The 24,091-nt window shown below is 45.0% G+C and overlaps 2 protein-coding genes across 2 annotated transcripts in view; both read right to left on the bottom strand.

The window, feature by feature from the left end:
• Nucleotides 1-2,092, bottom strand: part of kcnh6a (potassium voltage-gated channel, subfamily H (eag-related), member 6a) — a 64,767-nt gene extending 62,675 nt beyond the window's left edge. The window contains exon 1 of the mRNA XM_072442708.1: nucleotides 1,883-2,092. Coding sequence (XP_072298809.1) covers nucleotides 1,883-1,958 — 76 coding nt within the window. The 5' untranslated portion in view covers nucleotides 1,959-2,092. The remainder of the gene's footprint in view (nucleotides 1-1,882) is intronic.
• A 6,290-nt stretch (nucleotides 2,093-8,382) lies between these two features.
• On the bottom strand, nucleotides 8,383-19,728 carry gfap (glial fibrillary acidic protein). Its single transcript, XM_072442715.1, has 10 exons — nucleotides 19,512-19,728; nucleotides 18,239-18,595; nucleotides 14,184-14,244; nucleotides 14,014-14,109; nucleotides 13,380-13,541; nucleotides 12,883-13,008; nucleotides 11,664-11,884; nucleotides 10,369-10,412; nucleotides 10,202-10,284; nucleotides 8,383-8,599 (listed from the first exon to the last, which is right to left on the bottom strand). Exons 1-10 carry the CDS (start codon nucleotides 19,649-19,651, stop codon nucleotides 8,558-8,560), a joined length of 1,332 nt encoding a protein of 443 aa, XP_072298816.1. The 5' UTR covers nucleotides 19,652-19,728; the 3' UTR covers nucleotides 8,383-8,557.
• Between the last annotated feature and the right edge of the window lie 4,363 nt (nucleotides 19,729-24,091).

The following is a 24,091-nucleotide window of genomic DNA, read 5'->3' as shown; positions in this document are numbered from 1 at the left end:
GAAAGTACAAACAGTCAATTTGAAGATTAATAATTCATGCGAGCGTCTGCGGAGCCGTTTACATAAGCTTCTGTCGGGAAACGTGTCGCTCAACGCTCTGGACGCGCATCAACCCATCGCCTAACAAGAAGATTTATGGAAGAAAGGCCCCTTTTTGCACGTTTTTCATGTATTTTTAACAGGTCCAAAAACCAATACGACCGACCTATTGAGGCTAAAGGAGGACTCAGCCAGAAGTACAGGTCAAAAGTAGGTCGAAAGAAGGTCTAAATCAGGTCTAAAGTAGGTTGAAAGCAGGTCTAAAGAAGGTCTAAATCAGGTCTAAATCAGGTCTAAAGTAGGTCTAAAGAAGGTCTAAATCAGATCTAAATCAGGTCTAAAGTAGTTCTAAAGTAGGTCTATAGTAGATCTAAAGTAGGTTTAAAGTAGATCTAAACTAGGTCTGAAGTAGGTCCAAACTAGGTCTAAACTAGGTCTAAAGTAGGTCCAAAGTTGGTCTAAAGTATGTCTATAGTAGGTCTAAAGCAGGACTAAAGTAGGTCTAAATCAGGACTAAAGTAGGTCTAAATCAGGTGTCAATTAGGTCTAAAGTAGGTCTAAACTAGGTCTAAACTAGCTCAAAAGTAGGTCTAAAGCAGGTCTAAAGTAGGTCAAAAGCAGGTCTAAAGTAGGTCTAAATTAGGTCTAAAGTAGGTCTAAAGTAGGTCTAAACTAGGTCAAAAGCAGGTCTAAACTAGGTCGAAAGTAGGTCTGAAGTAGGTCTAAAGTAGGTTTAAAGTAGGTCTAAACAAGGTCTAAAGTAGGTATAAAGTTGGTCTAAAGTAGGTCTAACAAACGTAGGTCTAAAGTTGGTCTCAAATTAGTCTAAAGTATGTCCAAAGTAGGTCTAAAGTAGGTCTAAACTAGGTCCAAAGTAGGTCTAAAGTAGGTCCAAAGTAGGTCTAAAGTAGGTCTAGGCCAAAGCCAGGACTGAACCAGAAGGAACATCTAAACCAGTAGTGTGTGAAATGTGCAGAACGAAGAGCAGAACGACATGATCACTCTTCACATATTTCCCATGAGCCTCTTGGGCAGATCGTAAATGTCACAGTAAAAACAAAGCTGTACTAGCACTTCACTGACCCTCGCCATAACTGCATCCAACCACTGGAAACCTGGTTCGATTGTAATTCAGATGTCCTCTGTTCTTGGGCGATGGCGGGTCAAATCTAACTGTGATCTCATTCCCGATGTTTGGGTCAAATGGACAAACACTAGACACCTCCCCTTTTTTTTAGCTCATTTTCAATAGTTCTAATTAAATATATTATTATTATTATTATTCCCGTTCTCAATATATCTCCAACCTCTAAATGTTTCGTGATCAAATCTAAATTGTGACCTATGTCCAAGAAAATCACAGATGCAAATTAACAAGACTTTCCTGGTTTAACGATTCAATAAAAGCTAGGGCTCTGGTGTAAATACTGAGAGGGTCCAATTTTGGGCCCCCGGGAGCCACAACAGACCCCTTTGCCCCCCTCGGTCCACCTCAAAACCAGGGCTAAACATAGAAGTCTAAACCAGGGCTAAAATGGGCACCAATTATCTGCTTTCCTGTGTCACAACGTCTCTCGGGACCGTGACCTCCGGGGGCCCGCACTCATCCACGGGGGGCCCCAATCACAACAAGCGCGCGTTAGATTCTCTTTTCACACGTAACCCTGACCACAGCTGGACTGAAGCTCCGCACAAACCAAATGAAGATCGATCCGCGTATCGACTCGGAAAAGGCTCTAGTTCGTTTGCCCGTCGATAGAGGCGCGTGCGAAAGTGCGACAGGTCACGTGACGCGCGGCTCTCTCGCGCTCTCGTGGGGGAATGAATAAAAAGAAAAACTCACTTTGCTCGTCGAACTTGCGGATGATGGTGTCCAGGTAGGTGTTCTGGAGCGCCACATGCCCGCGGCGCACAGGCATTTTGCGGCTCGGAAAAGGCTCGTCCCGCGGCGCATGAACCGGAGCAATAAAGCGATCGATAAATATTTAAATATACAGCTGATTAATCTTTCAGAAGTTGATTGTAGCGGACGTAACCGTGCGTCAAACGTCGGGGGAGAGCGCGCTACAGGCGAATGAAGGCGAAAGGTTAAAAAGTCACAAATGTCTGATGAAAAGTGAGCGGTTGGTGTTGGGGAAAGTCGGTTTTGGAGCAGAAGTCGGTGTCCTGCGGCGGGGGGGAAGCTCCGTGCGTCGCTGCTCCCGGTGGATGCTCTGAGCCCGGTGAGTCCCGTGTCTCTCCCCGCGCACTGACGCTCCTGAGGCGGACACACAGTCAAGCCGCGGCCTCGGGGACCGACAGGAAGCACGGTGCGATGCGTTTCACAATAAAGTCCCGCGCGCTGAACAGCTCCTGGTGCTGGACTCGTGGGCTGGACTTCGCTCTTAAAGGGGCGTGGTGTAACGTTTCTGGAGGCGGTCCGTCACCTGCTGCCTGGAATGTTACACAGTTGGGCATTAAGCAAATTTATCTAGCGTTTTGTTCGTTAGAGAGTTTTTATTGCAGCACATTTTCTAAAAAGTGCTAAAAACAAAACAATAAAAAATTATTTGAAAAAAAAAAGTGGTCTGTAAGTGCTCCACTAAAAGGCAACAGTTGTGACTCACCTCTCCCCAGATCTGACCTGCAGACAAGAAACCCCCGACCAGAAAGTTACAAAATGCACCATTAAATATGTTTTTATGCTCAAACTCATGTCAAAAGCCTATTTAAAAAGACAGTTGAAGCTCTTTTCTGAATAATTCTGCACTAAATGTGTAAACGAAGAGTCCGGGCCCCAAAAGTGAACACCACATGAAGAACGTAGAACTTTGATATTGAGGAATGTACTTGATTCTCCACACATTTGTATACCACAAGAATGATGATAAAGATGCTCTGTTTAGGTCAAGATTTGAAACAATATGACAATTTCAACACAAACAATAGCACAACATTGCAGTCTTATTCTAGTTCTGATAAAGCTCAATATCATTTAATATTAGTTCAGGAAAAGTCACAGTTTTTCTTGTTATTGTGATTTTGTTTGAATGATTATTTAGTTTTATGATTCGTTTTTTTTTTTTTTTTTATCTATAAGTATCTGATTTCCGTCGATGAGCTTTGGGTACAGGAGATTCAAAGGGAGGGGACGGGCAGCTGACGTGTTTTACTGTGAAAGTCCGGCCCCGGATGCGCACTTGGGCCGCTGCCGCGACCGTGACACCCGCGGGTGACAGTGACGGAGCGCAGGCCCGGGAGCTCCACATCAGCGGCGCCTCGGGACACAAATAGCCGCTGATCCGACGCGCCCGCCGCGGCACATGCGCGGTCAGACTGCGCGGCGCGCGGCGGTGACCGGAACCGTGTTTACCGCGCGGGAAGATTAGATAAAAGTGTGAGCGAGTTCCACAGAAGCTCAGGCTGCGCTCGGAGAGGCAGAAAGTGACTCGAATCAGGAATGTTTTGAATATATATCCGATATTTGTCTGCTGTTGCGGCCGATACCGATATTAAGGTTTTAAAATCCTGGGAAAATCAACGCGGCGCAATTTGTCCTTCTCTTATAAATAAAAAAGCAACAAGCAGCGAAACAACAAGCAGTTTTAATCTTATTTCATGTGTTTACACCGTAACATAATAAAACTCAAAGTGGACTGAATACGTTACAAATACATTTAATGCAGATATTCAGTATTCTGTAAATACAGTTTCAAAGTGTTCTTCCAAAAGTGTTTCAGGGCGAGGTTTCTGAAGTTGTTTGACGGATGCTCAGTTCCACATGAAACAAAAACAGGCACAAAGTTCAACGTGTTCTCCGTTGAAAGAGACTAAAGGGACTTTTGTAAAACAGCTTTAAAAAGTGGCGTCATTACTAAAAGACAAAAAAAAAGCTTGTTGTCAGTTGAAATAACTACTTAGCAGAGTGTTTAGCTCCGCCTCACAGCTAGAAGGTCCCCGGTTCGATTCCCGACTCGTATGAAGTACTAGACGAGCAGAACGCCTCAGAGTTTAGACCTTTAGTCCTGGTTTAGACCTCTTTTAGACCCGGTTTAGCCCAGTTTAGAACTGGTTTAGACCTGGTTTAGAACTGGTTTAGACCTGGTTTAGAACTGGTTTAGACCTGGTTTAGACCTGGTTTAGACCTGGTTTAGAGCTGGTTTAGAGCTGGTTTAGAGCTGGTTTGGACCTGGTTTAGCCCGGTTTAGTCCTGGTTTAGAGCTGGTTTGGACCTGGTTTAGACCTGGTTCAGACCTGGTTTACACTTTCATTTCGAGGACCATTTGACTCTGAACGTCAGCGTGAAACTCTCTGTTTGTGCTTTTGTTTCTGGAGCTCTTGAACTTCAAGGAGGAGGACAAGGCCTGACCGGTGATCAGAGCAGAGTGTGCGGGTTCTACTCCCGTCACTCTGAGCTGTAAACACGATAAACCGTGGCTCCGGCGTCAGACACTTGTTTAATCTGAGCCCGGGACCGTCCTGTTCTCTGTTCTCCGTGCGTCCTTGACAGGTTGGAGTTGGATTCCCACTCCTCTTCGGGCCGATGAAGTGTCTCTGAAGGACGCGAGCGAAAGGACACGAGTGCACGACCTTACATCCTCGCCGAACACGCCCGAGCACCTTTCACCCACATAGCCCGTTTCAGAGTCCGCGGGACGGTTCGGGTGGGCAGGTGCGGGTGACGGAAGCGCCCCGCGGCTCCCCCTGATGGCCCTCTCTTGAAGCTCCCCGCGGCTCCCCCTGCTGGCCCTCTCCGGAAGTGCCCCGCGGCTCCCCCTGATGGCCCTCTCTTAAAGCGCCCCGCGGCTCCCCCTGCTGGCCCTCTCTGGCAGCGCCCCGCGGCTCCCCCTGCTGGCCCTCTCTTGGAGCGCCCCGCGGCTCCCCCTGCTGGCCCTCTCTGGCAGCGCCCCATGGCTCCCCCTGCTGGCCCTCTCTGGCAGCACCCCGCGGCTCCCCCTGCTGGCCCTCTCTTGGAGCGCCCCGCGGCTCCCCCTGCTGGCCCTCTCTGGCAGCGCCCCATGGCTCCCCCTGCTGGCCCTCTCTGGCAGCGCCCCGTGGCTCCCCCTGCTGGCCCTCTCTTGAAGCGTCCCGCGGCTCCCCCTGCTGGCCCTCTCCGGGAAGTGCCCCGTGGCTCCCCCTGCTGGCCCTCTCTGGCAGCGCCCCGCGGCTCCCCCTGCTGGCCCTCTCTTGGAGCGCCCCGCGGCTCCCCCTGCTGGCCCTCTCTGGCAGCGCCCCATGGCTCCCCCTGCTGGCCCTCTCTGGCAGCGCCCCGCGGCTCCCCCTGCTGGCCCTCTCTTGGAGCGCCCCGCGGCTTCCCCTGCTGGCCCTCTCTTGGAGCGCCCCGCGGCTCCCCCTGCTGGCCCTCTCCGGGAAGTGCCCCGCGGCTCCCCCTGCTGGCCCTCTCTGGCAGCGCCCCGCGGCTCCCCCTGCTGGCCCTCTCCGGGAAGTGCCCCGTGGCTCCCCCTGCTGGCCCTCTCTGGCAGCGCCCCGTGGCTCCCCCTGCTGGCCCTCTCTGGCAGCGCCCCGTGGCTCCCCCTGCTGGCCCTCTCTGGCAGCGCCCCGCGGCTCCCCCTGCTGGCCCTCTCCGGGAAGTGCCCCGTGGCTCCCCCTGCTGGCCCTCTCTGGCAGCGCCCCGTGGCTCCCCCTGCTGGCCCTCTCTGGCAGCGCCCCGTGGCTCCCCCTGCTGGCCCTCTCTGGCAGCGCCCCGTGGCTCCCCCTGCTGGCCCTCTCTGGCAGCGCCCCGTGGCTCTCCCTGCTGGCCGGTTCAGACACAGTTGCAGGTGTGAGATAAAGAAGTCCATCGAGGTCAGAAAAACAAGCCGTGATGGAAACATTTGAGGCGTCTGAACCTGCAGCTGTTGTCGGGGCGATGTGTTTGTGCAGCTCACGTCATGAGCAGAGGTTTGAATATGCTCTAGAGAGACAACAAGTTCTCACAAAAAATTATAATAGTAAATAATAAAGAAGATGAGGAAGAAGAGGAAGAAGATGAGGAAAACAGGGAAGAAGAAGAAGAAGAGAAGAAGAGGAAGAAAAAGAAGAAGGAGAGGAAGACGAAGAAGAAGAAGGAGAGGAAGAAGAAGAAGGAGAGGAAGAAGAAGAAGGGGAATAAGAAGAGGAAGAAGAGAAGAAGAAGGAGAGGAAGAAGAAGAAGAGGAAGAAAAAGGAGAGGAAGATGAGGAAGAAGAGGAAGAAGAAGGAGAAGAAGAAGAAGAAGAAGAAGAAGAAGAAGAAGAAGAAAGCCTGCTGATGTGTAGACTCAACAGAATTACTTCTCTATTACTTTTAAAGGACACATAGGGGCATTTCTTTCTTTCATTTTTAAGTCTGCTCTAACACGTTTCCTCGTCACAAACCGCCGCAGTTGTGTTTAACTTCTTTTACTTTGTTTGTTTCCTGGATCCTGTTTATGAGATCCTCTTCTCTGCTGCTTTTCTGAGCCTCACAAAAATACTCTGTAGGGCTCGTGTGCTGTTCTTAAGTCCATCATCACAGACTCGTTCTGAGCATTTCTGACACAAATCGCCTTCGCTACAACTGTGCGCTAACGTTAGCATGTCGAAGCAAGCTAGCGTTTGGCCTCGTTCACACACGACCTGGGACGCTAGCTGCTTTAAAGCTCAGGGCGTGGCAGTTTGTGAGCAGGTTAAGACAGGGCATTTTGTTGTTCGTGGGGTAAATTATGGCTCTTCAAACACGACTGTCTTTGTGAATCGCGTCTGTTCAAACTGCGATTTGGACTCGACTGAGAGAAAGTCCCGTGCGGTGCAAACGTTGTCCTTAGCGTGTGCAAGTGTCCCGCATCACAGGACGGGCGTGTGTCTCTCTGCGTGTGATAGTCGTTCCGAGCTCGGGCATCACAGGACGGGCGTGTGTCTCTCTGCGTGTGATAGTCGTGTGACACCTCGACGACACAGCACCGGACCCTCCCCCAAGGCGTGAACCTCCGGGACGAGGACCTCCGCTCACACAGTGTATGATGTGCCCAGGGTTGGCTCCAAACAACGTTAAAACTTTCTGAACTGTTTAAAATAAGCTGGAGTAACGGCTGTGACGTCAAAATGTGTTTTTACCAGTGAAATAAGCTTAAATTCATGTCAGATCATTGCTAAAATAGGGAGAATATAGCTGCATCTATGGAAAAACATGAATAAGAGAACATTTTAAATATTTTTTTGTAGTGAAGAGTAATTTTTCTTCAATTAAAGCTAGAACTAACGATTATTTGAGTGTTTGACAGTCAAATGACTATTTATGTTGTAAATTGAGACATTTGAGATACATTTTTAACCAAATAAAGCTGTCAATGTGGTGAGAAAGGACTTTTTATTTATGAACAAAGTGTATTATTGATGTTTTATTCTTTTTTGACACTGCCACTCTATTTTTGTCACAAAAGGTCTTCACGTGTGTGTTTTAGAGTCAGATAATCGATGATCAAATGACGATTATAGCTCTAACGTCTAAAAAAACCCGCACAAAACACCAAAGACTCTTAAAACAATGTCAGTTTATTAAAGTAATTTGCAGTTACATTTGTGTGAATCAAGCGGTTTACACAGAGCAGCAGCGTTAGGACCAATCTACTGCACACTTTTACACAAAGATTCTATGAAACTCACAAAAACGTTCTGATAAATGTTCCTTCACTTCCTCGTTCACTTTCACTCGCCCGTTTCCACTTTTTCACTTTCGCCGTTGCGTCAAAACCGCCGACTTGCAACGACTTACACCCCAAAACCTAATCTAAATCTTCTCAAACTAGATTAAAACTGCATCCAGACTCAGACCATCTAAATCTAAACGGAAAACAAGGACATTTTTCACTTAAAAACGTTTAAAAAAGGGTCAAAGTTCAGGCGAGGTGAGATTTAATACAAAAAATGAAATAGCAACGTGAAGTTTTCTAAATGACGTTTCTACTTTCTACAGGTTTTAGTTTTGACTCGAGTTCAAACGGCTTGAATTCAAATATGGAGCTGGTGGCGAGTGGTTGCCGTGGAAATAGGTAGTACGTCCTCCATCTTAGGTTTCAGAGTTTCGCGTTCTTTGGGGAGCGCGAAACAAAAGGCGGTAAATTGTTCATCGTTCGGTCCAGTTTTCCCAGTTTTCGCTCTCGTCTAAAGTTTTGTTGAATCCGTTGACTCCACGTCGTCCACGGAGTTCTCCCGGACGTCGTTTTCTCCCGGACGTCGTTTTTCTCCAAGAGGTGAAGATCAGGCCTCGCAGTAGCACCAAAACCTGGCTCCGTCCATTTTGTTTCAGATTCAAATGTCCCAAAGATCTGACGCTTTGGCACGTTTTACACATAAAAAACACACTATTTTTACTTGAAATATTACAAATTGACACTTCTAAGTTGCATGGTTTTTTCCATTTCACCTGCAGTGTCTGTTCTTAAATAAATGCTAGACAGATAAGCGACATTGCGGAACATTCCAGTCAAAAACAGTCAACAAAACTCTCCAAATCTAGATCAATATTCTGAATTCAAGCCCTTTTTTGCCTCACGCAGACGTAAAACGGTCACTTTGTCCGCTCAGGGCAGGTCCTTGTGCTCCGTCATGGTGTCTTTGATAATCTGAAACAAACAAAAAAACAGATTTTAAACTTTTAAACAGGAGGAAACGAGTTCAGACGGCGCCCTCTGCAGACGAGAGGTGAGAACTGCAAACGGCGGAATTGGGAAGTACGTCAGTGATTTTAAATGATACTTCTGACGTTGCTGAGATGTGGGACGGCTCTAGAGCTTTGGCAGATGTTGGATAAATAAAGCAGGATAATGGACCTGGTCACTGATACGCCACGTTTCGACTGGCTCCCCAGACCGGTCCGCTTTGGAACAGTACGTTTCATGGAGGACTGAATCTCTACAGCTTGAGCCACTGACGTCACCCAAACATAACTCAGGTTTTCTTAATAAAATCAAATCCAAATCGCACCTGAATTATAGTTGTAGGCCGATTCACAGAGACGTTTAGTGATGCCAAGTTTGTGTGGCTGTGGACGTGGCTAAAAGTGACAAAAAGCTCAAAATCTTGACTGAACGGGAAAAAAAAACTAAAAGCAACAACACATGCGACAACGATGCGAATAAAGCGTCAAAAACGTGCCTGACAGCAACAGCGACTTAAAATAACAAAAATGCAACTAAAAGTGTCAAAAACTTGCCTAAAAGCAACAAATGAATATAAGCGAATTGTAATTTATACTATGAAGCCACATCAGCGTTTCAAAAAACGACACTTAGTCATTCCAATCTTGTTGTTTGTTTGTGCGTGTGAGGGGCGTGGCTAAAGCTAGCGTGCACAGGAACAGTTTTGCCTCATTTCTTTGACTTCTCTCAAAGCCTCTACGCCGCGTTTGAACCTCTCTTTATGTCATGCTAATGCTAATACTAATGCTAATGTTAGAGGCATTATGACCTGGACATATTAGATTTTGATATTGCCGTGCTACACTGCTAAAAGCAACAGAATGTGAATAAATGAAAGAAAATGTTACAAAAAAGTGTCTAAAAGCTGCAAAAACATGACTCAATTGAAAAATATGACTAATAGTGACAAAAAATAAATAAAAGCGACAAATGAGTGTGGCAAAAATGTGACTAGAAGCTAAAAAAGTATTCTAAAAATGACAAATTCCTGAGTAAAAATGTATTTCATTGGCTTTGGATCATGTCAGACCATTATGACCTGGAAATATCAAATTCTGGCTCTGGACAAAGCGAGTGCTGTTCTAATTTTTTGTCACTTTTGATCACCTTTTGGCAAATCATCTCTCAGTCGCAATTTGTCACTCTAAGTCACTTTTGTCCCGTTGCTGTCCCTTTTTTGCACAGTTTTGTCGCTTTTAATCATGTGTTTTTTCACGTTTTTGTTCACATTTTTGTCCACGTTTTGTCTCTCTGTGAAGCTCCTCCCCCTGAGCTGAAGTCCGCCTTGAGCCAAAGAGAACCGGACCACTTTGGGAGCCAGAACCTCTCATGGCCCACTTTAGCTCCAAGAAACGGCCCAGAGCAGACACTTGAGACTGAGACACACTTTAGCCCTCGACCCAAATCAAACCAGTGGAAACGTGGCTATGGAAATGACCAGGGAAAAACCTCTGTGGCTTTTTGTGAATGAAACTGTGGATTTAATTTGAGCTCAGCGGTCGAGCCTCGGGGCAGTGAAAGCCTGACCTCTCCGTCTCGGGTCTCCACGGTGCGGACCAGGATGCTCCTCTTCACGTGGGCCTCAGGAGTCCTCGTGTCCAGCCCGGCGTCTGCAGAACAACGCGGGACGGCAACGTTAACTTTAAATCACCCGTGGAACCATAATCACACACAAAAACACAAGACGGACCGACCTCTGAACTGCAGGTTGGAAAAACTCTGGACCGGAATAGTGATTCTGGAAAACAAATACATGATTTAGCAGAGGAAATGTGGATTAGGCCGTTGTGGCTACATTAGCTTAGCATCTGATTATAATTGAGTTGTATTAGAGCTGCAACTAATGATTAGTGTAGAAGTCGATGAGTCAAACCGTTATTTCTATTGAAGAGTGAGATTTTCTAATACATTTTGAAGTCAAATAAAGGCTGAAATATGGCGACTGATGAATTCCAGATAGAGAATATTTATGAATTCTGAAATAGTTTTGATATTTTGATTCAATATTGCTGACGTTTTTTGCTACAAAAGCTCTTTTCATATGTGTTTTAAAGTCTGTAAAGGCCAGATAATGATTACTATTATAAAAAAATATACACTATATCTTTATAGTGGATTGTCACAATTAATGAACACAATTATATTTCAGATTTTATTAAACATTTTGCCTATTTGTCCCAGTTTGACCATTTGTGTAAAGTTTATAATTGTACTTCCTGGTTGGACATGAGCACAAATGACAGGTAGAGGTGAGTTCACAGCTGTTACCTAGCAACCGGACTGTAAACAAGAGCCAAACTCCACATAAACGACACAACAGTTCTGATCTGAAACACCATGGTTTAAACTGTCAGAAAAGTGTCAATTAAGTGTGTTTTCATTGGCACGTCGCCTTTTGATGACATCACGGAGGGACGTTGTATATACACAAAATAAAATCTCACCAGATCATTGCCGAACATGTTTGCTCCCGTCTCTGTAATAATAATAATAATAATAACTTTTATTTATATAGCGCTTTTCAGTGACCCAAAGACGCTGAACATATATTTAAAAAAAAGGGGGGGGTATTTACAGACAGGGGGGGACAACACGTCCAATACACATTAATATACAGATAAAATGAACAAGACAGAAGAAGTAGAGAGAAAAAGATGGGGATGTAACAGGGGGTAGAAGAGTAGGCAATGGGGTAGAGGAGGCTAGGGGTAGGGGAGGTCATAGGCTTGGGTGAAGAGGTATGTTTTTAGGCGGGATTTGAATGTTGTGAGTGAGGGAGAGTGGCGGACAGGTTGGGGGAGGGAGTTCCAGAGTCGGGGTGCTGTTCGGGAGAATGCTCTGTCGCCAAAAGTTTTGAGTCGGGATGTTGGTGCAGTCAGGGTGAGAGAGGAGGAGGATCGGAGAGCTCGGGAGGGGCGGTGGGGGATGAGGTACTTTTATTTAAGTAACACACGTTGTACTTCGTCCACCACTGGCTCCGCCCACACACCTGCTCTCCTCCCCCTCCAGCAGCTTCCTGTAGGTGGCGATCTCGATGTCCAAGGCCAGCTTGACGTTGAGGAGGTCCTGGTACTCCTGCAGGTGTCGCGCCATCTCCTCCTTCAGGCTCTGGATGTCGTCCTCCAGGTGAGCCACTCTCTCCTGGTACGCGGCGCTCTCCAGAGCCCCGCGCTCCTCCAGCTCGCGCAGCTGACGCTCCAGAGACTCGTTCTACAGCGGGACGAGGGGAGAAAAGAGAGATTTAACCCTCACAAAACTGTACAGGAGAGAGATGATGGGAATCTTGGGAAACATTTGAGAATCCCATGTTTATCCAAGTTAGGTAATCCAACATGGCCGCGCCCGGTTTAACATCCGACAGTGGAAATATTGATAGTTCTTGTGATATTCTCCCGTATTTTCTCTCCTGTGTCTTAAGCTGCTGCTGTGCTAAGCTCCTGCTGTTATAAATGCAGCTATGCTAATGTTGCTAACGTCTACACAGAACTAATGACAATAAAGGCCAAAATTCACAATCAAACATTGATTTATAACTTTCAAATGTAATAAAATGTCCAGATAATATGTAACACAGTTTACTCATATTATTGGATCAACATTTTGGCCGATTTGAGCACTTTTTTTGAGTCGTTACGGGACATAAACTGTAATGTACCGCTAATTATTTTTCAAGTTTAGAATTCTGAGAAAGAATGACTCCAACCTCAAGGAACAACTAGAACCAGCATTAAATCCTAAAAACGATCTTTCCACATTCGAGAGGTTCCAAAGACTCGTCCGTCGCTCGCTTCCCTGAGGTGAATGTTTTAACCACAAACTGGACTATACTTCCTCTCGTGTTGTGTGGGAGGTTCATTTGACAGAAGCTTCAGGAGGTGAAACTCAGAGCGGTGATCACGCAGGTGATGGAGGAGCTTCATTAAACCAAAGGTCAGAGTCTGAGGAGCTGATGGTGTGAACGTTCTACTGCAGCAAATGACTGTACTTAGACAGCTTTACTTTGACCCTTTTACGCTCTGACTGAATGCAGAACGGTCCGGAACCGGAGTGACCTGAGATGTTCCCTCACAGCCATTTGTATCATGTGTCTCTAAAAGGCAGATCTCCTCAAACCCTTCCCTTAGTGGGCATTCCCTCGTACGCCGACTGCACGCTTTACACAATTCCCTCTGTTCTCGTACAGTTGTGTGGTGGAGTTCATTACTCACAGTCCCTCGGAGCGCTTCCAGGTCACAGGTCACCACCTGCACCTGCCGTCTGTACTCGTTGGCTTCCTGTTTGGCCAGACGAAGGGCTTCTGCGTTCCTATTGGCTGCGTCTGTCAGGTCGGCAAACTGTGGACCAAACAGAGACAATCAGCTCAGTCACCAGGGGTTATTCCAGACCTGTCCTCGGTCTCTGGTTCTTACCTTAGACCTGTGCCAGTCCTCGGTCTCTGGTTCTTACCTTAGACCTGTACCAGTCCTCGGTCTCTGGTTCTTACCTTAGACCTGTGCCAGTCCTCGGTCTCTGGTTCTTACCTTAGACCTGTACCAGTCCTCGGTCTCTGGTTCTTACCTTAGACCTGTACCTGTCCTCGGTCTCTGGTTCTTACCTTAGACCTGTACCTGTCCTCGGTCTCTGGTTCTTACCTTAGACCTGTACCTGTCCTCGGTCTCTGGTTCTTACCTTAGACCTGTACCAGTCCTCGGTCTCTGGTTCTTACCTTAGACCTGTACCAGTCCTCGGTCTCCTGCATGTTGGACGAGGCCATGGTCTCGTACTGGACTCTGATGTCCCTCAGAGCTGCCGTCAGGTCCGGTTTGGACATGTCCAGATCCACATGGACCTGCTGGGCCAGAATCTGCTCCTGAAGCTCTCGCAGCTCCTGGAAACAAAAACACGAGACACAAACACGGCTAAATACTGTGTTTGGCGGTTTTGGCTTCCTGTTTCTTGGATCTCAACACTTGATTTAATACACTTTCCACTTTTATTGTCATTTTTTGTTATAGTTATAGAAATATATAGACTCTAACTGACATCAGATTATAAATATGAATTCATTTCAAGACTTTGTAACAAAAATAAGCAATTATCTGGAACTTCCAGGCTAGAAATGTCACTCAGTTTTCTCTATCATCATAAAGGAGAATTTATTTGAGCTTCACAAAAAGTATATTCTGTGGTAAAGTCTGTAATATATCTGTAGATAAAACAAAAAACTATTGTGGGGTCCAAAGCATGGTTTTGCCTTCATCGAACGTGTTAAATGTTGAGAATGTTGGACAATATGGCAGCTAACAGACTGATCTCCATGGAGACGAGAGCAGACGAGTGCAGATGAGAGCAGACTGTACCTCATCGTGGACTTTCTTGAGGAATTGGATCTCGTCCTGAAGAGCCTCTATCTTCCGCTCCAGCTGGACTCGGCTCAGAGCGGCCTCATCCACATCCTGCAGGGGGCGCCAGACAGCAAAGTTTACACGGCTCAGGAGAAACAGTAGTAGAAGTAGCAGAAGTGGTTTACCTGTCTGAAGGTGCCCAGGCTGCTCTCGGCCTCCTGCCTCAGCACCATCTCGTCCTGCAGCCTGAAAACACACAAACGTCCCAAAAAAAACACACATACGTCCCATGAAAACACACAAACGTCCAATAAAAACACACAAACGTCCCATAAAAACACACAAACGTCAAATAAAAACACACAAACGTTCCATAAAAACACACAAACGTCCCATAAAAACACACAAACTTTCCATAAATGTTCTGTAGAAAGAGTTCAGGTGAAACTTAGATTCAAGATTAGATTAAAACTCTTCTCTGCGTCAAACCCGGATGAAATTAGTTCACACAGATAAAGAAGAGCAATGGTGACCAAGCGCAGCCCTGGAGAGTCCCACATCACCAATGACTCATAAAACTAGACGGCCTAAACCTCACTTTGGGGCAGATCGGTACAGTCTTATGTGAAGCCCCGTATTTCCTCTGATGCTAACGACTATGTCGAGCCTTAGCAACACAAAGCTAGCAAAGCACGTTGGCAACAGCTGTTTCCTGTTTATGTCCGCACAGCACTCGCTTTGTCCAGAGCCACAATCTGACATTTCCAGGTCATAATGCGTCTGACATGATCCAAAGCCAAAGCATGACATAAAGAGGTTCAAACGCGGCGTAGAGGCTTTAGCCACGCCCCTCACATGCAGAGAAGTCAAAGAAATGAGGCAAAACTGTTCCTGTGCACGCTAGCTTTAGCCACGCCACTCACATGCAGAGAAGTCAAAGAAATGAGGCAAAACTGTTCCTGTGCACGCTCGCTTTAGCTGGAATTAAAAAATATTTGTGAATTAGTCTTATAATTAAAAAGTATAATTCAGGTAAGATTTAGATGTATTTTTATGAAACATGTGTTTAGTTTGGGCGAGGCTTGTGTGTTTGATGTGAACATGTGACACTCGTTGAACATGACACAGACGTGGAGCTGCTGCTGACCATCACCACGGACCAGAAAAGCTTTGATATTTACAAGACTCAAACTGTGTGAACCTCTAATGCATCTCCCCCTGTGATTAGCACTATAACTCTCTCTCTCTCTCTCTCCCTCTCTCTCTCTCTCTCTCCCTCCCTCTCACTCTCTCGCCCACTCCCTCTCTCTCACTCTCTCCCTCACTCTCCCTCACTCTCCTTCATCTCTCCCTCACCCTCCATCATCTCTCCTTCATCTCTCTCATCTCACGCTCTCTCTCCCTCTCCCTCTCTCTCACTCACTCTCCTTCATCTCTACCTCTCTCTCTCTTACTCTCTCTCTCCCTCTCTCTCTCTCTATCTCACGCTCTCCCTCTCCCTCTCCCCCTCTCTCTCCCTCTCTCTCCCTCTCCCTCTCTCCATCCCTCTCTCTCCCTCTCTCTCCCTCTCCCTCTCTCTCACTCACTCTCCTTCATCTCTACCTCTCTCTCTCTTACTCTCTCTCTCCCTCTCTCTCTCTCTATCTCACGCTCTCCCTTTCTCTCTCTCCCTCTCCCCCTCTCTCTCCCTCTCTCTCCCTCTCCCTCTCTCCATCCCTCTCTCTCCCTCTCTCTCCCTCTCTCTCTCTCTCCCTCTCTCTCTCTCTCCCTCTCCCTCTCTCTCCCTCTCTCTCTCTCTCCCTCTCTCTCTCTCTCCCTCTCTCTCTCTCTCTCTCCCTCTCTCCCTCTGTCTCTCCTGATCAGCTGAAAGCTCTTCTGCCTCGTTGCACCTTCAGAGAGAACAGAGGGGGGCTGTTCCCACAGAGCTGACACAAAACCCCCACAACACGCCCCCGACCACTCTGCAGGGCCCAGGGTCTGAACCAGGTCTGAACTGGGTCTGAACCGGGAGAGTTACAGCTTCACTCTTTATTTCTCTGTCTGATAAATGAGCTTGAGATAAGAAAAATGATCAAATTGAAATTAAAATCTACTAAAAATCTTTAGTACTAAATTCACTGCAAACTTCACTGCAAACAAAAATTAATTATATCGTCTGATATTTCCAATTCTATCAAATTCTATTACTTTCATTTTTTTCAATTCTTCGAGGTTAAATAAATCGGGCTCTAAACACTGACGCTCAGTGAAAGTGCAGCTGCTGATTGAGGAGGAAAGTTTTAGATTTAAACACATTTAGAAAAGACCGTTTCACATAAAAACTTGGAGAAGAAGATGAACTAAAAAAAAAAAAAACATTATGTATTTCTTTGTTTCAGGTGAAAGTTTAATTAAAACGTTCTGCTTTCGTCCACCTCCTGATAAAATGGAACCATCAAGCTCCTGGACACATCAAATATAAAGCTCTAAAAATCTACCACTGTGGGACGCTGGTCCACACCTTCTCCGGAGCTTCACGGAGAGTTAGCGACAAAAGCGTTAGTCGGAGCGACCTTTGACCTGGGGGGCTGAAGTCATATTGTAGTTTTCTGCGGAGTTCGTTTCCATGGCAACAGCTGGACGTTTTCCCACCGCTCCGATCGTTTTACTATGAGCTGCTGCAAGAGTTTAATAATGATAAGTCATGTTTCCTACTTATGCTAATGCTAATGCCAATGAAGCTAAGTAGCAGCGGTCAGGGTGAGAAATATATTCTCATGGTTCTGCAATTGAGTATATTTTTTATATTTGTTATATTGTGTTTTAAGTCTCATTGGTTACATTTTAAACAACTCAATACAGTTTATATTGATATAATGTTATAATGTTTAATTGATCAAGTTTTGGATTAAAGACTGATCTGAAATGATGCTTAAATTGTGGGGGGTTTTCTCTAAAGTTACTGGTAATAAGTTCTTAGAGTTAAGTACAAATTTGTAGTGCTTAGAGCCTTGGAACGGTACTTTTACTTTAGTACAACAGTCAGTAGTAGTAGTAGTAGTAGTAGTAGTAGTAGTAGTAGTAGTAGTAGTAGTAGTAGTAGTAGTAGTAGTAGCAGTAGCAGTAGCAGCTGCCCCTGAATGCACTCCAGATTCACTCAGAGTCGAGTCACGTCTCAGAAGCTCATTTTAAATCTGACGTCTGAGTTTCATTCACTGAACATCTGCAGCTTTGTGTTTACTGAGGGCCAGGAGCCAGGGGAACTGACCAGGGGCCAGACCAGGGGCCAGACCAGGGGCCAGACCAGAGACCAGAGACCAGAGACCAGAGACCAGAGACCAGAGACCAGAGACCAGAGACCAGAGACCAGAGACCAGGGACCAGGGACCAGGGACCAGAGACCAGAGACCAGGGACCAGGGACCAGAGACCAGGGACCAGGGACCAGGGACCAGAGACCAGAGACCAGGGACCAGGGACCAGAGACCAGGGACCAGGGACCAGGGACCAGGGACCAGGGACCAGGGACCAGGGACCAGAGACCAGGGACCAGAGACCAGGGACCAGAGACCAGGGACCAGGGACCAGAGACCAGAGACCAGAGACCAGAGACCAGGGACCAGGGACCAGGGATCAGGGATCAGGGACCAGGGACCAGACTGGTTCTGTTGACTTCAGTGCATCAGGATGACAGTGACAAACACAGAATGGACATCAAAGCAGCTTCACTCAACAAGCTTCATTCACTGGTAATGATTGTAAGTGGTACTTGTGCAGGGCTCAGATTAAGGATTTTCACTTGTAAAGCGGTGCTGCTAAACAATCCGTTAATTTTTCGAAATTTATATAGCAATTTCATAATGCATAGCAGCGGGACTCGTCATGTCAACACGTCCTACATGTGTCATGCCGTTATTGACGAGTGATCAGTACTTTTAGGCGCTTTGGTTACACAATTGAACACGCATTTTTGTATCGCAAAAGCTGCGATACAAAAGCACTCTTTTCTGACGAACGCATCGCATTTGAGAGAAATTGCGTCGCATTTTGCGATGCGATACCGCTTATTCTGAACCCTGTTGTGGTACTAGTACGCTGGAACAGTAAGAGTAGCAGTAATAGTATTTGTAGTACTTGGTGGTACCTGTGCGTCAGCTTGCCTAGGTCAGTAGCAGTATTAGTATTTGTAGTACTTGGTGGTACCTGTGCTTCAGTTTGTCCAGGTCAGTAGCAGTATTAGTATTGATAGTACTTCATTGTACCTGCGCTTCAGCTTGTCCAGGTCCTGGTTCACGTTGTCCCGCTCCACCTCCACGCGAGCCTTCCCCATGGTCAGCGCGTCCACCTGCCTCCTCAGGTCCCTCAGCTCGTCCTGGTAGATGTCCCCCACGCGGCTCGGCTCCTTCACCTTCAGCTGGTTGAGCTCGGCCACCAGCACCTTGTTCTGCTGCTCCAGGAGACGCACCTTCTCGATGTAGCTGGCGAAGCGGTCGTTCAGGCCCATCATCTCCACCTTCTCGTTGGTGCGCGTCTCCTTGTACTGGGCCTTCATGACGGTGTCGGCGGAGAAGTCCAGCCGGTCCACGGGGCTTCCCAGGAGGAGCGAGCCCACGGAGGACCTGCAGCAAGGGCGGAGACGGTCAAGTACACCAGGAAAAGTACTGCACTTAAAGGAGACACATTATGCAAAAGCAACTGTAATGAACTTTTAACATTATTATGAAAGTCCTCCTCATTTTTTTACTCAAAGTGGTATTTTTATTGATTCCTGCATGTTTGAGTTAATCCTGTAATGTCTGTTTTCACCTCCCCTCTATCCTCGCCCACATCCCTGTACCCATGCTGTGTTCATGAGCTCCTCGAGAAGACGGGAAAAGGTTTATAAATGCACATAAAGTCGTTAAAACTTGGGAACTTGATTAAAAAGTTGATGTGACCTGCTGCGGAAACTGACCACGTATTTGTGTATTTATGCAAATCATGTGAGCGCTTTGACTAAACGTTACTACATTTAGGAGTTTGCTCTCATTCATTCATTCATAAAAAGAACAGAAAGAACACAAACGAGAAGATGAGAAACACATGAACGCTGCATTATTTACGATTGTTAAATGAAGACTCTGTTTGTCATAATATGTCTCCTTTAAGTACATGTTTACTTTACTTTTACTGAGGTATACTGCCCCCAAACCTACTCACTCATCTTTAGAAGTACATGAAAACCTGCCATGTGTACTTCAGAGTCCAATATAATCACGAGAACTAAAAACATTATAATTGTGAACATTTTAGAAGCAAAAATAAGTCAAGCTACACTGCAAAAAAGTCAACCTCAATGTAAAGTCTTTTATTTGGCTGAATTGGCATTGCTTTTTTAAATCGTAACTCCAGACACAACTTTTTTACTGAAGTAAAAGTACACATGAAAGTAAAAGTATAAAAATACATCTACAAAAATATCCCCTCCGAGTAAAAGTAACAGTATAAACTTTAACTTTAACGTGTCGTATGGTGGCATCCTTGTTGGGCACTGACCTGGAGACGGGGCTGGAGTGGGTGAGGCTCCTGGGGCTCCCGTGCCAGGACAAGCGTGAGGACGAAAGGCGCAGGACATTGGGCTGGTTCTGGGGGCCGAAGCGTTTGCGGTAAGACGACTGGACTCTCTGGCTCTCCATGGCGCCGGGACGAGGGGACAGAACCCTCACATGGGGGGCCGGGGCTTATGAAGCAGAGGAGGGGCACAAGGGTGCAGGGGGGGGCCGGGGCTTATGAAGCAGAGGAGGGGCCCCAGGGTGCAGGGGGGCGAGGCTTATGAAGCAGAGGAGGGGCCCCAGGGTGCAGGGGGGGGGCCGGGGCTTATGAAGCAGAGGAGGGGCCCCAGGGTGCAGGGGGGGCGGGGCTTATGAAGCAGAGGAGGGGCCCCAGGGTGCAGGGGCGGGTGCAGAGGCGGGTGCCGAGGTGGGTGCCGAGGTGGGTGCAGGGGGCGGCAGGCGGCAGGCGGGTACAGAGGTGGGTGCAGAGGCGGGTGCAGAGGCAGAAGCGGGTGCAGGCGGTGAATGGGACAAAAGAGAAAGAGCACAAAGAAATACCAGCACTGGGCAGTTTAAAGCAACAACTCTAAAGTTAGAGTTTGCCAAGATAAAAACATGACAAACTCTAATTTGTGCATCTGAGAATATGAATCACATCAAACTTTGTATTTGTACTTCAAGAACAGTTAATCCAGGTCAAATATTAATCCTACAAGTTACTGTTAAAAAAAAATGTGATGAAATAAATGCTAATATATATGTATTTGCTAATATATAAGTTTATGCTGATATATATGTCATGGAGACGAGCAGGTGAGAGGTAACTTTCCTTTACTTTCAACCCATAACATAATAACCAGAGCGGTCAGGTCCACTGGCCCACAGGGCACCAGAGCGGTCAGGTCCACTGGCCCACAGGGCACCAGAGCGGTCAGGTCCACTGGCCCACAGGGCACCAGAGCGGTCAGGTCCACTGGCCCACAGGGCACCAGAGCGGTCAGGTCCACTGGCCCACAGGGCACCAGAGCGGTCAGGTCCACTGGCCCACAGGGCACCAGAGCGGTCAGGTCAGGTAACTCGATTAGCTCCAAAGACATACAAATGCCCATAAAAGTTTACAAGTTTTGGAAAGTCTGTTTTTTAAGAAAAGCCTTTGGATGTGTTTTTCTTTAGACTTTGTTTCCAGGACAACAGACAACATTGACCCATCTCCAGCTCACGTTCCTCTGCCCAGAGCAAAACAGCCAGTGGAGAGTACATTAGGGAACATCAGGGAACATTAGGGACATTAGGGAACATTAGGGACATTAGGGACATTAGGGAACATTAGGTAACATTAGGGACATTAGTGACATTAGGGAACATTAGTGACATTAGGGAACATTAGTGACATTAGGGAACATTAGGGAACATTAGGGACATTAGTGACATTAGTGACATTAGTGACATTAGGGAACATTAGGGACATTAGGGACATTAGGGACATTAGGGAACATTAGGGAACATTAGGGACATTAGTGACATTAGGGAACATTAGTGACATTAGGGAACATTAGTGACATTAGGGAACATTAGGGAACATTAGGGACATTAGTGACATTAGTGACATTAGTGACATTAGGGAACATTAGGGAACATTAGGTTCATTATGGACATTAGGGAACATTAGCAACATCAGGTAACATTAGGGACATTAGGGAACATTAGGTTCATTATGGAACATTAGAGAACATTAGCAACATCAGGTAACATTAGGGACATTAGGGAACATTAGGTTCATTATGGACATTATGGAACATTAGAGAACATTAGCAACATCAGGTAACATTAGGGACATTAGGGAACATTAGGTTCATTATGGACATTAGGGAACATTAGGTTCATTATGGACATTAGGGAACATTAGGGAACATTAGCAACATCAGGTAACATTAGGGAACATTATGGACATTAGGGAACATTAGGGACATTATGGACATTGGGGACATTAGGTAACATTATGGACATTAGGTAACATTAGGGACATTAGGTAACATTATGGACATTAGGGAACATTAGGGACATTAGATAACATTAGGGACATTAGGGAACATTAGGGACATTAGGTTCATTATGGACATTAGGGAACATTAGCAACATCAGGTAATATTAGGGACATTAGGGAACATTATGGACATTAGGGAACATTAGGTACATTATGGACATTAGGGACATTAGGTAACATTATGGACATTAGGGAACATTAGGGACATTAGGTAACATTATGGACATTAGGGACATTAGGTAACATTAGGGACATTAGGGAACATTAGGTAAATTATGGACATTGGGGAACATTACAAAACATTAGGGACATTTGGGAACCTTAAGAACATTCTGTAACATTGGGGAAATTAGAGAACATTAGGGACATTAGGTACATTGGGGATATTAGGGAACATTAGGGACATTAGGGATATTGGGGAGACTGGGGACATAAGGGAACATTAGGGACATTAGGGAACATTAGAGAACAGTAGGGACATTAGGGATATTAGGGAACATTAGATACATTGGGGATATTAGGGAAATTCGGGATATTGGGGAGACTGGGGACATTAGGGAACATTAGAGAACAGTAGAGAACATTGTAGAACATTATAGAACATTAGAGCGCGGTAGAGAACATTCAGGAACATTAGAGAACAGTAGAGAACATTAGAGAACATTAGAGAACAGTAGAGAACATTAGAGAACAGTAGAGAACAGTAGAGAACATTGTAGAACATTATAGAACATTAGAGCGCAGTGGGGACAGCAGGTTTAGCTGGAGAGTGTGAGAGAGAGAGAAGAGAAGGAGAGAGACAGATGCCTCAGACCTCGGTCAGTCCTGGTCTGACCCCAACATCACTAGAGCAGTTGACCTGTCACCATGGTAACGAGAGGGTATGGTTCACATGATGTCACCCCTTTTGACCCCCGACCTCAGCGTCAAGGAGCTGATTGGTGGAGGAGCAGGGGCCGTGCAGAGAAACATCCCCCAGAGTTTGTCTCGTTGCTCAGATCTTGGGCCAGAGCTCTATGTGAGAACAGAACTCTAATGTAGATCTAATGTAAATCTAATGTAGATCTAATGTAAATCTAATGTAGATCTAATGTAGATCTAATGTAAATCTAATGTAGATCTAATGTAGATCTAATGTAGATCTAATGTAAATCTAATGTAAATCTAATGTAGATCTAATGTAAATCTAATGTAGATCTAATGTAGATCTAATGTAAATCTAATGTAGATCTAATGTAGACCTAATATAAATCTAATGTAAATCTAATGTAGATCTAATGTAGATCTAATGTAGATCTAATGTAAATCTAATGTAGATCTAATGTAGATCTAATGTAAATCTAATGTAGATCTAATGTAAATCTAATGTAGATCTAATGTAGACCTAATATAAATCTAATGTAGATCTAATGTAGATCTAATGTAAATCTAATGTAGATCTAATGTAAATCTAATGTAGATCTAATGTAGATCTAATGTAGATCTAATGTAGACCTAATATAAATCTAATGTAGATCTAATGTAGATCTAATGTAAATCTAATGTAGATCTAATGTAGATCTAATGTAAATCTAATGTAAATCTAATGTAGATCTAATGTAAATCTAATGTAGATCTAATGTAGACCTAATATAAATCTAATGTAGATCTAATGTAAATCTAATGTAGATCTAATGTAAATCTAATGTAGATCTAATGTAGATCTAATGTAAATCTAATGTAAATCTAATGTAGATCTAATGTAGATCTAATGTAAATCTAATGTAGATCTAATGTAGACCTAATATAAATCTAATGTAGACCTAATATAAATCTAATGTAGATCTAATGTAGATCTAATGCAAATCTAATGTAGATCTAATGTAGATCTAATGTAGATCTAATGTAAATTTAATGTAGATCTAATGTAAATCTAATGTAGATCTAATGTAGATCTAATGTAAATCTAATGTAAATCTAATGTAGATCTAATGTAGACCTAATATAAATCTAATGTAAATCTAATGTAGATCTAATGTAGATCTAATGTAGATCTAATGTAAATCTAATGTAGATCTAATGTAGATCTAATGTAAATCTAATGTAGATCTAATGTAAATCTAATGTAGATCTAATGTAGACCTAATATAAATCTAATGTAGATCTAATGTAGATCTAATGTAAATCTAATGTAGATCTAATGTAAATCTAATGTAGATCTAATGTAGATCTAATGTAAATCTAATGTAAATCTAATGTAAATCTAATGTAGATCTAATGTAGATCTAATGTAAATCTAATGTAAATCTAATGTAGATCTAATGTAGATCTAATGTAGACCTAATATAAATCTAATGTAGATCTAATGTAGATCTAATGTAAATCTAATGTAGATCTAATGTAGATCTAATGTAAATCTAATGTAAATCTAATGTAAATCTAATGTAGATCTAATGTAGATCTAATGTAAATCTAATGTAGATCTAATGTAAATCTAATGTAGATCTAATGTAGACCTAATATAAATCTAATGTAGATCTAATGTAAATCTAATGTAGATC

Source organism: Eucyclogobius newberryi, unplaced genomic scaffold (assembly GCF_026437365.1).
Source record: "Eucyclogobius newberryi isolate DKJ021-1_F unplaced genomic scaffold, fEucNew1.0.hap1 SCAF_13, whole genome shotgun sequence".
In the NCBI taxonomy this organism is placed as follows: Eukaryota; Metazoa; Chordata; class Actinopteri; order Gobiiformes; family Gobiidae; genus Eucyclogobius; species Eucyclogobius newberryi.
Note: the sequence above shows the minus strand (reverse complement) of the source record. Positions and strands in the feature narration are given on the sequence as shown.